The following is a 14,805-nucleotide window of genomic DNA, read 5'->3' as shown; positions in this document are numbered from 1 at the left end:
ACCCCAGCTTCTCAGAAGTATGAGGCAGAAGGTTGCAAATCTGAGGCCAGTCTCGCTGACTTGGTGAGACCCTGTCCCTCAAACTAAAAAAGGAGGCCGGCAATGTAGTTCAGTGGTGGAATGCTTTCTGAGCATGTGGGTGCCCCTGGGTTCAAGCCTCATACCACACACGTGCCCGCACACAAGGACCAAAGAAAGAAAGAAAGAAAAAGGGGCTGGGGATTTAGCTCAGCAGCAAAGCACCTGCCTGGCAAGCGCAAGGTCGTGAGTTCGGTTCCTGGTACTGGAGAAAAACGGAAAAAAAAAAAAAAAAGAAAGAAAGAAAGGTTCGCATTATAGGGTCAGCAACTCCAGTTTGCAATCTATCCTAACGGGACATGCAGACGCCTTTATGTCTAACGATGTGAATTAAGGGCTTATTTATGACAGGAAAACTCAAGTAAGTTATGGCTCATTTAAATGATTATGTATATTTACAATGCTTATAAAATTTCTATTTTCTTTTAAGTAAAACATTATAAATTGAAAACAAGACATAAAAATATAAAAATAGCATGATGAAAATAATCATGTCATACATGAAAAAGACTAGAAAAAATAAAAAATAGGAAGTTGAATACAGTAAAAATATTAACCATGACAGCCTTTGATTTCAATGAATTCCATGAATTTCTACAATGTTAGTTTTTAATAACAAAAGAGATCTTTAGTGAAAATGAAATTAAATTAGTTTATATTCCCAGGACATGCAGAAGTGGCACAGCAGCTGAAATCAAGAAAGGTATAAATCTAGAACCTAAAATCCACCGTGGTTTGAGCAAAAAGTGAAACATCTGGCGATGAACTGCTGAAGATGGCGCGCTCTTGATCTCAACAGGTCATAGCACCGACTGGCATTTTAAACTGTGCTTTATCCTTTTGCCAGGAACTAGGCAGAGTGATATGAATTTACCGTCTATTTTTTCCTTAGCATTTGCCAAGGTTATAAAACACAATCTTAAAGTACTTTTGGACCAATATTCTCTTCTTAGCTCAATTCTGAACAAACACTCACTGCCTCTCCCAAATGTCACCTTAGGCCAAGTGATAAGCAATTCTTTCATATGCTATATATCTAGCTATGGCTACATTATTTATAAGCTCTTACAATTTGTAATCAAATTATAATGTATTCATAGGCCACAAACATAAATGTATCATTGTTCATTTTTTCCCTTTTCAGAAGCTGCACCGAATGAAGGGCTGGGGGGGTGGGTCTGTCTTTGAAACCCAAGGTGACCTATTTCTTCAGTGAGCTGGTGAGAGGGACAGAGGAAAGCCAGGGGGGTCCCCACTCCCAGAGCCTGTGAAACCCCTTGCAGTACGGGAGTCCTGTCTGCTGGGGTGCAGGGCAAAAACCGCTTGTCACAGACTGGCCACAAGACAGATTGCACAGGCACTTGTTAAACTGGACCAAGAGTCAGTGTAATAATTATTTCTTCTTTCTTTTCTTTTTCTTTCTTTCTTTCTTTCTTTCTTTCTTTCTTTCTTTCTTTCTTTCTTTTTTCCTTTCCTTTTCTCTTCCTTCCTTCCTTCCTTCCTTCCTTCCTTCCTTCCTTCCTTCCCTCCCTCCCTCCCTCCCTTTCTTTTTTTGTGTTTTGAGACAGGGTCTGACCATGTAGTTCAGGTTGGCCTTGAACTCGTGGTGGCGTTCGCCTCCCGCCTCAGCCTCCTGAGTTCTGGGATTATGGGCGAGTGCCACCATGCCCCGCAATGATTACTTCCTGAACACCAGCCTGGTCCAAACTCTGGCTATGCAGATGCAGGTTCTGCCCTCCAAATCCCTGGCACATCCCCAAGGCGTACAGTTCTTCTCTCGGCCACTTCCAATACAGCTGGCTCTCACTGCAGATTTGCACCCGCAACCCCCCTACTTATTGAAACTTACTCGTGACTCCCAGATCATGACTCCCAGATGGGCTCCCGCACAGCGAGGAACTCTCGACGGCTCAGAGCACAGCCAGGCACGAACTGTCCCTTACAACCTGTTCAGCACCACTTCTTTCTTTTGTGTATTTCTGTGCTTTCTCTTGGTGACTTAGCTGTTTAAACTGCCCCCCGCACCCCACTGCCAGGAGCTGGCTCGCATCCCCCAAAGAACCAACAGCCCATAGGGACGTGTGTTAGGGAAATGGGTCTGAGGGCTGCATCCAGGCGTGGGTTATTGTGTCGCTGGCTGTGAGCTCAGCACAGATTAAATAAGAGGTCTTTAAAGCAAGTTATGTCCTGACGGGTTGATCAGTGTGATCAGAGGCTCTGGGATCCCAACCACACAGCGCCCCTGGGAGCGGTGGTTCGGTGTTCATTCACTCAGCCCTCCCAGAACAGAACTACTGCAGATAACGAGACTGCACCGCACTCGTGCTTTCTGCTGCTGCTGCTCAACTGGAGGCAAAGGCAGATGAGTAGACGAATTACTGATGATCAGTTATGGGTCAAACGCTGTGTCATGCATTTAAAATACACACGCATGCAACTCCCACATGCACCTTGTAAGTCAGTCGCATACTTCACGCAAGAAAACTGATGCTCAGAGAGGTCAGTTAATTTCTCAAGATCACACAGCCAGTGGCAGTGGTAGAGTGGCATACTCACTGCGTGGGAAAGTTAGGGGAAAATGGTAAAATAGAACAGCACACTGCTCTCAGTCTCAGAGTTCTGTTGTTTGTTGGCACCAGAGATTGAATCCAGGGGTTCCACAACCTAGGCCAGGGTGCTACACTGAGCTATTTCTCCAGCCCTTCATGATTTTTGAGACAGGGTCTCGCTATGTTGCCCAGGCTGGCCTTGAACTTAAGCTCCACCATGCCCGGAAGTCTCAGAGTTTTTTGAGAGTAGAAAGTAATTATAAGGGACAGTCTGAGTAAAACCCAATCCAAAAGGTTCAGGTGCAGCACGAGGTTCTCCTCCAGGCAGGGTGAGCCACTGTGAGAGATTTCAGAGAGGCGACGAGGACAGGAGGAGCCCCACTCTCTAAAGGCGAGCGCCCGTCGGCGAGCAGCCTCCCTTTCCAACAGCGCGCGCTCGATGGATCTGCGCTTCATCACTCACTCACTCACTCACTCACTCACCAAGTGTGTGTTCAGCACCTCCCGCATCCCAAGCACTGCCTGACACCGAGGAGTCAACGGTGAGCAGCACAGAAACCTCAGCCCAGGGACAGCAAACCTCCGAGAGCTTTCAGGGACGACCACTGTGGCACACACTGCGGCTATGGGTTCGCTCCCACTGCCACAGGCTCAAGGAACATTTGCTTTAGAGAAATAACTGAAAGACTGGAAGCAGGCTGGGCGTGGTGCCCTGTGCCTGTAATCCCAGCACTCAGGAGGCTGAGGCAGGAGGATCATTGGGAGTTCAAGACCAGCCTGGGCTACAAAGTGAGTTCAAGGCCAGCCTGAACTGCACAGTGAGACCCTATCTCAGAAAGACGAAAAACAAAACAAAAGAATGGAAGCTGGGTGTAGTGGTGCATACCTGTCATCTCGGCACTCCGGAGGCTGAGGCAATAAGACTGCCATTGAGTGTGAGGCCAGCCTGGACTACATAGCGAGTTCAATGTCAGCCTGGACTACACAGCAAAACCTTGTCTCAAAACGCACACACCCCTCCTCCCCCTCCGCCAAAAAAAAGATTAGATCGTGTACCTTTAGGGGAATATTTTTCCTAAAGTGATACTCAAGCTTTTAAAAATACCATCAGTACTGACAGATGCAAACATATTTTGACTTTATATAAGAGACTCGAAATATCCAAAGAGATAGGAAGCAGCCAGACCGCTAGCTGCCTGCTGCATGAAGCGACCGTGGGCACTCTGTGAAGCTCTATGAAGTGCTCTGCACTGCCCCCTACTCCAAGGCACGATTTTCCCCAGGAGTCTGTGGGCTCCTCACAGGAATGCCTTACACTTACTGCTGCAGTGGTTTGCCCCGTCCTTTCCTCTCCCATTCCTCCCTCTCTCCTTTGTGGCACCAGGGATTGAACTCAGGGCCTCTGCATGAAGCAACATAACCAACCTGTTTTTGTTTTGAGACAGCGTCTTGCTAAGCTACTAAACTGCCCGGACTCCCAAGCTGCCCCGGGGGTCCCCGGAAGAGCCGAGTCTGGGGTGCACTGCGCAGGGCTCACCATGTCCGCAGCTGCAGCCGCCTAAGACAGGGCTTCGGTGGAGAAAGGACAGCCCTTTGTGCACGGCTGGACAGGAAAGAGAGGCGGCACACAACGCGAGCCCAAGCAGAGTGGATGGAGGGAAAAGCGGGGAGCTGGGCGGAGGAAGCGGGTGCCGCCGACACCCCCTCTGCCCAGCCGCTTCTGCGTGCGGTGGGCCGGAGGCTCACGGTGCGAAAGGGGCCGAGTCAGGTCAGTCTCCAGCCCGGCTCTCAGCCCCGACCCCTGCCTGTCAGGTGTCTGCCCGCGGTCAGTGTGCCCTCAGCCGGGCCGGGCCTCTCCAAGGAGTGGCTCGGCTGCGCGGCTGCTCGCCTCTCAGGCTCGGATTCCCTTGGAACACCAAGGCTCCTGACGGGGTCCCTGGAAGCCAAAGCTGCGGTAACTGCTGAGGCTGAGACTAAAGTTCCCTCCCGAGCCCCAGCAGAGTCCTGAAAGCTCCCAGGGAGAAGGAAAAGGAGGAGGAGCAGGAGAAGGAGGGGGCTCCGGCTCCCCTCACACATTGCTGAAGTTTCGGTTGTGGGTGGCCTCTTCCAAAACCTCTGGGAAGTATCAGGAGATAAATTTTCCTTCCTTGCTTGGGGTCAGGCCAGAAGAGAGCAGAACAGATGTCCCAGCTGGTTTCCCAATGCTACCCTTGACCGCGGCCGGTGAATCTGATGCAAACAAAACCTCGGACAGAAAGCAGGCTGGGGGGAGCGCTGGGATCCTGGAAAGCTCGGAGAGAACAAGGTGACTGGAGGCAGCTGCACCTCTGCCTGGGGGAATAAAGTGCTTTTTCTTCGCCTCTCAGAAAGTCAAAAGGAATTACGCCTTGCTGAGTTCTCACAGCCCTCTAGTACTAGGCTTAGCTCCCTTGGAATGCAAATCCCATCCTACGGCAGACCATACCTGAGACCACTCACGCTGAGTACTGTTCGGCTGGGAAAATGGATCTGAGAGGAGAGGCTCCGACAGGTCAAGGTCAGCACTCAGGTTTAAACCATGTGTGAAAGAGAAAGGGTGATCACTCGGACGTTATACTGCGAGAGGTCTCCCTGGAGACAATATTCAGCCCCAGCACCCCACAGTCACTGCCAAGGGCTCTGAGATTCCAGGCTGGCCCTAGGAAACCTGACGCTAGACTGCTCTCAGAGGCCTGTACAGAGTTGCACCATCCTGAGCTCCGAACATATCCACTTAGGGGACATGTCTCCCCCAAAACAATATGGTTTCATTGTAAGGCCCACGGCTGTGCCTCAGGAAAGACTTAAACTTTGTTATCATACAGAGTCTCTATTCTGTGTGCCCTGGAAGAGCTATTGTTGACCTGTTTAGATGGTGTGTCATAGCCCCTGTTAAATTTTGAGACAGGATCTTGCTAAGTTGCTCAGGCTGGCCTGAACTCAGGAACTTCCTGCTTCAGCGTCCCAGAAAGCTGGGATTCCAGGTGTGTGCCACCACAGCTGGCCTTAGTTTTATTTTATTTGAACTTAGTTTGACTGATTGGTTGGTTGACACAGGGTATCACTATGTTTCAGATTGGCTTTGAATTCACTATATGTCCAGAGCTGTCCTTGAACTCACAGTGTTACAGACAGCTGAGTTAGGCAGAAATGTCATAGGCAGTCTGTGAGGCAGACAGACAGGGCTGAGCCCTCAAAGAAGCCAGTGCAGAAGACAGGACACGTTGCAGCCGTGGGGGAGACACACACCTCCACAGAGGGCCAGACCTCAAGACAAAAGATCAAACCAATGTACCCACATATTTCTCCTAAGGATAAACATAGTGATTGATATTCTTTTTTCAGTTCCAGGAATCAAACCCAGGACCTCATGCTTGCCCGGCAGGTGCTGTGCCACTGAGTTAAACCCCTGGCCCCTGATAGTGTGAATAGGTATGGATCACCTTGGGAAAGCCGGGAAGAGTCACTGACCCACCCGCTTCAGGAAAAGCCCCTGTTCTATTTCATGCCTGCTTGCTATGTGACTTGCGCCCCCATTTCATCCCCATTTAATCAATATTACCTGAGCAACTATGCTTGTACTCTTGTTGGCTGACCATAGTTTTGTCCTATCTCCTGCTCACCTTATGATTTCCTATTTTTTCCCAACCTGGACCCACCTCACTTCATGGTTTTGCTCTATAAAAATCATCAGAAAAGGCAGGGTCCTCGGCAACCCACTGGGGACCCCTTCTGTTTCTGACAGAAGCTTTCTTTCCCCAGTCAATATCTTCTCTTAACCTCCGTTGTTCCTGGAATTCATTCTTTAAGTTTAGAGAACATGAACTCCTACAGGACATCTAGCAGGATGGGAGTTTCTCTCCCCTATGTCAACAGCAATCCTCCTGCCTCAGCCTCCCGAGTGTTAAGATTATAGCTGTGTGCCACCATGTCTGGCTTGTTTTAAATTTTTATGAGAGCCAACACTATAGGTCTATGTAGCACATTCTGAACAGCAAGGCTGTAGCAAAATACCTCGACTTAAGTGCACATGTGCGGCTAGGTGCCCTGTGACATGTGGCCTGCAGCTTCCTTTTGGGAAAACAGTTTCCTGTACTGCACCTTTCAGGGTGGTTTTAAACTGCAAGAAAGGAACATCTACTGGAGCCCTTTGTAAAGTCCTGTAACGTACTCCACAATCGTCAGCTACCACTGTCACTCACTCCAAGGCACTGTCTTCCCCAGGAGTCTGTGGGCTCCTGATAGGAATGCTTTACAGTTACTGCTGCAGCACAGTTTGTCCTGTCCTTTCCTCTCCCATTCCTCCCTCTCTCCTTTGTGACACTAGGGATTGAACCCAGGGCCTCTGCATGAAGCAACATAACCAATCTGTTTTTCTTTGTTTTGAGACAGGGTCTTGCTAAGCTATTAAACTGGCCACGCTGGGCTTGAATTTGTGAACTTCCTGCCTCAGCTTCCCAGATGTGGGGGACTACATATGTGTGTCACCAACCTGGCTTTGGCTTCATGCAGTGCTCTCAGACCTATTACATAATCTGACCTCTGCAATGATCCTGTGAAGCAGGGAGTCTGAGCAGTACCTTCAGGCATTATATACACTACCCTAAAGTCTGAGAGTTGCTTTTTCCTAGTGGCGAACTCCTTGAACTGGGCCCCTAGGCCTGGGCCTGGACCTGATCCACACTTAACTGCAGGTAACTTCACACCACATGAATGGTGCTTTGTCAGAACTCAGTCAGCAGGTCTATTTTACCTGGTCTGAACCTTTCTTATTTTTCAGCTGCAAACCTTCTGTGCAGCCGTGGCCTGGTCTGGGGACAGCTGCACTTCCTGGGTTCCCTGGTGTCCTCTCCTTGACAACCTTCTGCCTGGGGGTGTGGGGGTGTGGAAGGGATGGGGCTGAAGCTCCAGCCACTTCTAATTCACCTCACCCTGCACTCCTTTGTAGAAAGCTGAAGGCAGTCAACACATTCGCTTTTTCAAAGGAGCCCCATCAACTTGACATCAGTGCGATTTGTGATAAAACAAGAGTTCAGCTCCTTAGCCCATCAGTTTTAGGAAAAAGACAGTTTGTCCACATTATCAGCTCCAGCTTTTTCCTCTGGACCTGGCTGTTCCCTCAGGGACTGCTGGGGGAGGGAGTGGCCTTTACTTACATCTAAGTCCCTTCCCTTTCCAAGTCTTCCCACTGCGCCACCCCTCCCTTATCCAAAGAAGTTACCCTTGTGTACTCTGGCTTAGCAGTGGCCAATCAATAACGCAGGGGTCCTGTTAGCAGTTGAGAAGAGCAAGATGTTGTCTTACAATTAAAAGCCCAGATGAGAGGCAGCTGGAGTTTAATAAAGGAAATGCAGGATCTTATCCACTGGAGGAAGATTTAGCGCAGGGAGGGCCTTGGACTCCACCCAAGAACGCCTTGTTGCTGGGCCACCCAAAAGGGCGCCTTGTAAGGCAGTTTCTTCTGCAAGGCAGGTCTGCAGTGGATCCCGGGGGAAGCTTCAGGGACAGAGTGGGAAGCATGTTTAAGAACGCCAGTAAATGTCTGCTCAGCTCCACATTCCATCCGAGAGCCCTACAGTGCAGACTGAGAAGTTATCAAATCCTCCCGCACTGCTGCCCTGCTCCCTGAGGTTATTGCTCAGCTCTCCCGACTCCCACGTGACCATCTTAGCGTATTCGACCGTTTTACTGGAAAATTCTTCCTGGCATGTAATCCAAATGTGCCTTCTGGCTGTTTAATTCCAGGCTTTTAAATTCTATCTCCTTGAAGAATTGTAGACTAGTCAGGCATTTTCCATTTAATAACTAATTCCCAAACTATGGAGGAACATTAACTTGTTCTTTGGATTACTTTCTTCAGAAAGGAACTTAAGTCCTTTAAGACCCTTCTCCAAGGCTGCTGCTCTTGTAAAGCGCTTCCCGCAGCTCACATCTTTCCAACAATGCAGTGATTAAAACTGGGTAAACTGATAACAAAGAACCAGTGTGTCACTCACTGTTCTAGAACTTTGAATAGGGCAGAAAGTTCTTAAAAGCATTGCTATGGGGCAGGGCAGTCTCTCAGGGTGTGCCATTTTTCCCCTTTTCGACGTGAAAGTGTGGAGAGTGGTGTGGGTTGCGGTGGACCAGCGGCTTCTGTAATGTGGAGGCAGCATAGGCCGGTAAGCAGGGCACTTCCATGAGCAGCCACTCTTGCCAGCAGTCTCGGGTAAGGCCTCCGGTTCCCAGCCCACCAGCCGCCATGGCGGAGTGGGACCCGGATGTGGCGGTGCCCGGATGCAGATGTGGCGGTGCCCGGAAGTGCTGAGAGAAACGCGGAGGTTTGGGGAAGCAGCAGGCCAGGCCTCTCCTGCAGGGACTAGGGCAGCAGCTCCTGGTGGAGTCCGGAGTTACCCTGCCCTGGTCCAGTCTACTCCGCTAAGGGCGGCCAGCTGGTTTCTAAGAGCGCAGATCCAGTGCCTGGCTCCAGCGCTCCCACGCTAGACAGCCCTGAAGCCACTGAGGGCTCTGCAAACTTCCTGCGCACATCTGCTTTCCTTTTTCGGAATTTATTTTAGCGCCAGGTACGGTAGCACACACCTACCAGTACTCTGGTGGCTAAGGTAAGAACATCACAAATTCGAGCCCAGCCTGGGCATCTCAACAACCTCGCATGACCCTGTCTAAAAAAACCAAAACCAACCAACCGACCAAAAACCCCACAAAAAGCAAGCAAACAGAAAAAACAGGCAGGGATGTAGCTCAGTATAAAGGCCCCGAGTTTAGTTCCCAGTACTGAAAAAAATTATTTTAATTGCCAAGTCAAAAAGAAAGGTATATAGTGTAGTATACAATATAGTGTTTGATATATGTGTACACTGTGGAATAGCTAAATCAGGCTATTTAGCATACTTACTTTCTTTGTGGTGAGAACACCTAACATCTCTCAACAATTTTCCAATATACAATATATCAGAGTCACCTGACATGTAAAAGATCTCTTCAACTTTCTCCTCCTGGAAGTTGGTATCCTTAGACCAACATCCCACCACAGACTCCGGCAACCACATTTTACTCCTTGTCCTATTGGTTTGACCTTTTTCAGTTCCACATGAGTGAGATCATGTGTTTTGGGGCCTGAATTATTTCATTTAGCATAATGTTCTCCAAGTTCATGCATATTGTCACAAATGGCAGACTGTCCTTGTTAAAGGCTCAATAGCGTTCAATAGGTCTGAGCCCCATCTTCTCCCAGCTGCCTGAGCCCTAGGAATGATCACAGCTCAATCTTCCCATGCTGTTGCCACCCACCTGCTCCACTAGGTCACAGTGCACCTAGCATACAGAATATGAGCCGCTGCTATCGCCATGTAGCCTTTGCTACCCAGCTATTCTCACTTCACTGATCCCTTGCTTTCCTCAGCCCCCAACAAGCCTGGGTCCCCTCCTGGGCACTCACAGCCTACCTCTGTGCTATGACTGACTTACTTTCAGAAAGCACTGGGCTGTCTTGCTCTCCCCAACATTAACTAGATCACTAGCAATTACATTGAATTTTGGAACCCTTCTGCTTCCACTTCCAGTGAAGTTCAGAGATTCACTGAAGGACAGTGACAGAATATGGGCATCTAAATGATATGCTACCACGCTTTAAAATGTATCACAGAAGAACTTCTCAAAAATGAATGTTTAAAATTGGTATAATGAAATAATTTTCTGATGATCAGAATCTTCACTGATGCTTTTCCACTTACAAAGCAGCTTCTAATGGATCATGGAAAGGCTGGGGTTTGGGCAGGAAATAAGCATGTTATGTCGGAGATCAGGGTGGCTAAGGATGGGAAGAGGAGTCAATGGCAGAAGAATTCTCTGGAATTCCTAGGCTTCAGGACGGCAGAAGATGCCAGGAGAAAAGAGCAGCAGGCAGGAGAGTCCACTGCCCACATGTGCAAACAGAAAGGCACTTTCTTAAGAGGATTCCTTTGTTTAATCAACAAATATTTACAGAAGGTGCAAATATTAGCCAGCCGCTGTGTTTATAAGGAGTTCCAAGATGCAGCCCTCTTTTGTGATGCCTACAGTCCAGTGGGGAAGAGTGCTCTCGAAGCAGCAGGGAAGGTTTACAGCAGCAGAGCTGGCTTGCCTTGCAGGCCCTGGCCTTGCTATGTCCTTGGCATCCTGGCATGGCTCTGCCTTCCTCACTTAATATTCCCCATTTATCGCGAGCCTCTATCCTAGCTCCCTGATTACATTCTCCACAGTACAGGCAACTATGTGATAACACTTGTTTACATGTTTCTGTCTAAAGCTTCCACCAAACTCCATGAGAGAGGGACCTTGTCTATTTAAGTCAAGGCTGTCTACCCCGAGACTGGAAGAGTGCTGGCCAATTCACGTAACCCCTCATCGACGTGTGCTCAAGGCACCTCGGCAAGCCAGGCACTGACCTGGGATCCTGGGATGCAGGAACAAAACCTCTCCTCCCTCAGGGAGCTTACTGGTTGAATGACAACAATGATGAATACTCATCAAGTCCTTTCTTACATCAATCTTCATTACATTTAATCCTCAAGACAACCCTGCGAGCAAGGTGTGGTTACAATCCCCATTTTATAAGTGAGAGGGAAGGCTCATGCCTGGCAGTCAGGCTCTAAGCTCAAGATGATCCCTGGAGCTGAGCAACATTAGCAGGGCAAGGACATCCTGGAGAGGCAGCTTGCTTCCCAGAGAAAGTGCCAAGCTTCTTACAGACTAGGTAAGCGTTCACAGGGGAGACAGATGCCAGGGAGGGCATGGCTGTGGTGTGTGCAGGCAGGGAGGCCTTCTAGGCAGAAGCACAGCATCTACAAAGGCACGGAGGGATGAAGAGACACAGATGCCTACTGCGGCTGGACCATCAAGGAGGTTGGGCACAAGAGGCTAAAAAAGAACGGGGTTATATTGTGATGATCCTCCTGTGCATGAGAGAGTGGTATTTTCTCCCTCTTTTTGAGACAGAGTCTCGCTATGCAGTTCAGGCTGGCCTTGAGCTTACTATGTAGCTCATGCTGGCCTCGAACTCTCAACAATCCTCCTGCCTCAGCCTCCCGAGTGCTGGGATTATAGGCATGCACCACCATGCCCAGCACCCCTCCCCAAAGTGGTATGAACTGGGTCCTAAACATACTGAGGAAGATCCTGAAGAATGACGCTGTGGTTCCATAGTTAATTCTGAGGGAGAAGGACTGGCACCGGAAGGAGCCAAGTGACTGACCGGGACTGTCAAGGACGTAGATGTAAAAGATCACGAATGACAGGTGAAACCAGGAACTGCACCAGAGGAACACCACGTTCCTTTCCAAAGTGAGACTTTATTGTGTGTGTCAGCTTCTCTACATCAGCTTGTTATCAAACTGAATTTTCAGCTCCCCTCTCCTAGCTCCCCATGACTGCAGAGACCTCGATAAGATCCAATGGCACTAAAGTCACTGACGGTTCCCAGACTTGAGATTATTAGCTCATCTTCTCAACAGGTTTTTCAGGCAGATGCACTGCCTTCGCCTACCTGGAGTACAGAAATAGGCAGCGCAGAACCTCTCTCCAGCACGGAAGTCAGTGATGGTCTTGTACAGGGCAAGACGGTGAGCAGCTCCAGGGACCCAGGGAAAGTGCTCCGGACTTTGCAACATGTGCCGCACTTAGTTACTTATCTGTTACTTGTTCCTGGTGCTGGCTGGAAGGCAGGCCTTCCGCTTGGACTGGAGCCTCTACCTCTACCACTGAGCTGTATCCCCCGCCCTCATGCTGCTGTTCCATCAGCAAGACAGGATGTGTTTCCTGCATCCCCGCTGCAGAGCACCTGGTACACTGCTGAAAGCAGCCAGCTGCTCAACAAATGTACAAGGGCTGATCAACAACTACGGTGTGTGTTTAAATAAACACGTATTACAGTAAAATACCCACTGCTCCTAATCGCCCTCAACACGCTCCTGCTCACTTTTAATATACGCATCCCATTGGTCTCACCACTCTCTGCAGCAGTTCTGGGAACCCTCTTTTGTGAGTGTCTTTATGAGGTGTGATAATACAGTGAATGCTGCTGCTATGAACCATCCAGAAGAAAGGCAGGCTCCTAAAAAGATGACTGCGGGTCCTCACCCACCGATTCACCGGGTCTGACACCATGCGACTTCTGGCTCGTCCCCAAAGTCAAAATGACCACGGAAGGTAAATGTTTTGAATAGATTCAGGACATTGATCAAGGCAGCCATGACAGCACACTTAAAGGCACGAAAGAAGACCCCTAGGGCTGCTTCAGAAAGCGGCAAGAATGATGGGACCACTGTATCTGAAGTGCGGGGGAGTATTCTGAGAGGCAGTAATGGCAATGTGTCTTTCACTGTGATACATTACAAATAACTTTAAATGTTTACTGTAGCTACTGGTCACACGCCTATGGTAAAGTAACCAACAGAACACAATGTGGGGTGAGCAACACCATGTGGCCAAGTCCTACGATGTCTCCTCCCCATCAATACCGAAGTTGTACAGAAGCATAACTCAAGTTTCTTCTGAGAATAGACATGATTGAGGGAAGTCAGAAAACACATTTCCCAAAGGCTCAGCACCAAACGGTGCAGATGGAAATTGTACTGTGTCCTGCTTGTTTCTATAACTGAGAGAACGCATTGGAGAGCCAGGGGAAGAGTGAGGGGAGACTTGATCTTCACGGCATTCCTCTCTGCTGAGAAAAGGCACTCTGGCGGGGGGTGGGGGGGGGACCTTTCACACTCTCTGGCCCTGACCCAGAATCCCTCGCAGGTCTAGACCCCGTACCTCTCAGTTTAGGTTGGGAAAACAGGCTCATTTATGTCAAAGTTTCCAGTTGTATTTCACATCTCCTAACATTTAAAGAAAAAGGCACTTCGGCATTCTCCAGGGACTGGGGTCTAAAGCGGCGCGGAGGCTGGAGACTGGCAGTGTGACCACCTGACTTAACACTTAGGGAGAATCACCAAGCCAACCACTCTGACAAGGCAAATGCCAGTCACTGTGAAGGACTAAGGGAGACAAACGTCCCTCGGAATGTTCGTAAGAGTCTCAATATTTGCAATGAATTCTTCAGCAACGCACATTTCTTTTTTTGTGATGTGACTGGCAAAGGAGACCTGAAGGAATGGCTGGCCGTTTCCATTGGAAACACACACACACACACACACACACACACACACGGATTATTCTGGGTTGTGATTTTCTAAGTTTATGGGAATGATACTATAAATAGCCAAGTTACTCCCCTGTGAACCTTGAAATTAATGGCATACAGCCTAATAGTGTATGGACTTCTGGGAAGAGCTTTAATGAAACCACTGCTATGTGGAAATGCGGAAGAAAGTTTGAACTGTGTTAAAGTAGTTACAGCTCTGTCACCTCGGCAGGACGGATTCCTAACTTTGCCCTGAAACTACAGGCAGTGGAAAATGTTACTTCAGGCACCAGACTTAAATTTCTGTTTTTTTTTTTTTTTTTTTCTTTCAAGTTCAGACTGTTTTTCTCATTTCATTTCTAACCGGCTTGGACTTGCATGGAATAAAACACTCAAACAATCTCAAAGGCCAGCTTGCCAAACAGTGCATCCTGGGAACAAATTATGTTAAAAGACAAAACCACCCGAAATGTCACACCGAAGTACATCTGAAGGACAGTCTTCAAGGAGTTCGTATCTTACTTTTGCCCACAAGCAACTAGCTCGATTACTGTTTGGGAATTGATCACTTCCACTACGAGAGCATGAAAAAACACGAAGTCCAATTTTATAGAAGTGTTCCAATCTAGCCAGCTGGAGGGGCCGGCAGCTGCCCGCCAGTCCCGACTTTGTTCCCCAGGCCCTGCCCTCCCGCCCGCGCCTCTCCACCCAAACCTAGGAAGGAGGAGCACCGCGCCCGGGCTCCCCACCCCCGCGCAGTGCCCACCTTGCTCGCAGGTGCCCTTGCTGAGCTGCGCGATGGCCTTCTCCCCGCGGGCCTCGGCGCGCAGGCTGGCGGCGCGCAGCTGGCACGCGTTGGCGTAGGTGGCGCCGTCGCTGCCGCACACCGGGTAGCGGCTCTTGCACACGCACACGCCGCCCGCCGCCGCCCCGGCCTTGCCCTTCCGCCTCTTGCGGCCCTTCACGCACTCCATGCCCTGCGCGCAGTGCCCCCTG

General features: G+C 49.3%; 1 protein-coding gene and 1 long non-coding RNA gene across 2 annotated transcripts in view; one reads left to right on the top strand and one right to left on the bottom strand.

Annotated features, from left to right (window-relative positions):
- Igfbp7 (insulin-like growth factor binding protein 7) overlaps nt 1-14,805 on the bottom strand; it is a gene marked incomplete at its 5' end in the record, with an annotated part of 61,431 nt that extends 46,626 nt beyond the window's left edge. The window contains 1 exon segment of the mRNA XM_013518518.1: nt 14,576-14,805. Within this exon segment, the coding sequence (XP_013373972.1) occupies nt 14,576-14,805 (230 nt within the window).
- LOC106149497 overlaps nt 7,083-14,805 on the top strand; it is a 19,809-nt gene continuing 12,086 nt past the window's right edge. The window contains exon 1 of the long non-coding RNA XR_001235722.1: nt 7,083-8,806. This is a non-coding gene — a long non-coding RNA (uncharacterized LOC106149497). The remainder of the gene's footprint in view (nt 8,807-14,805) is intronic.

Source organism: Chinchilla lanigera, unplaced genomic scaffold, assembly GCF_000276665.1.
Source record: "Chinchilla lanigera isolate Chin_1 unplaced genomic scaffold, ChiLan1.0 scaffold00046, whole genome shotgun sequence".
NCBI lineage: Eukaryota > Metazoa > Chordata > Mammalia > Rodentia > Chinchillidae > Chinchilla > Chinchilla lanigera.
This window is presented reverse-complemented; position numbering and strand designations above follow the sequence as displayed.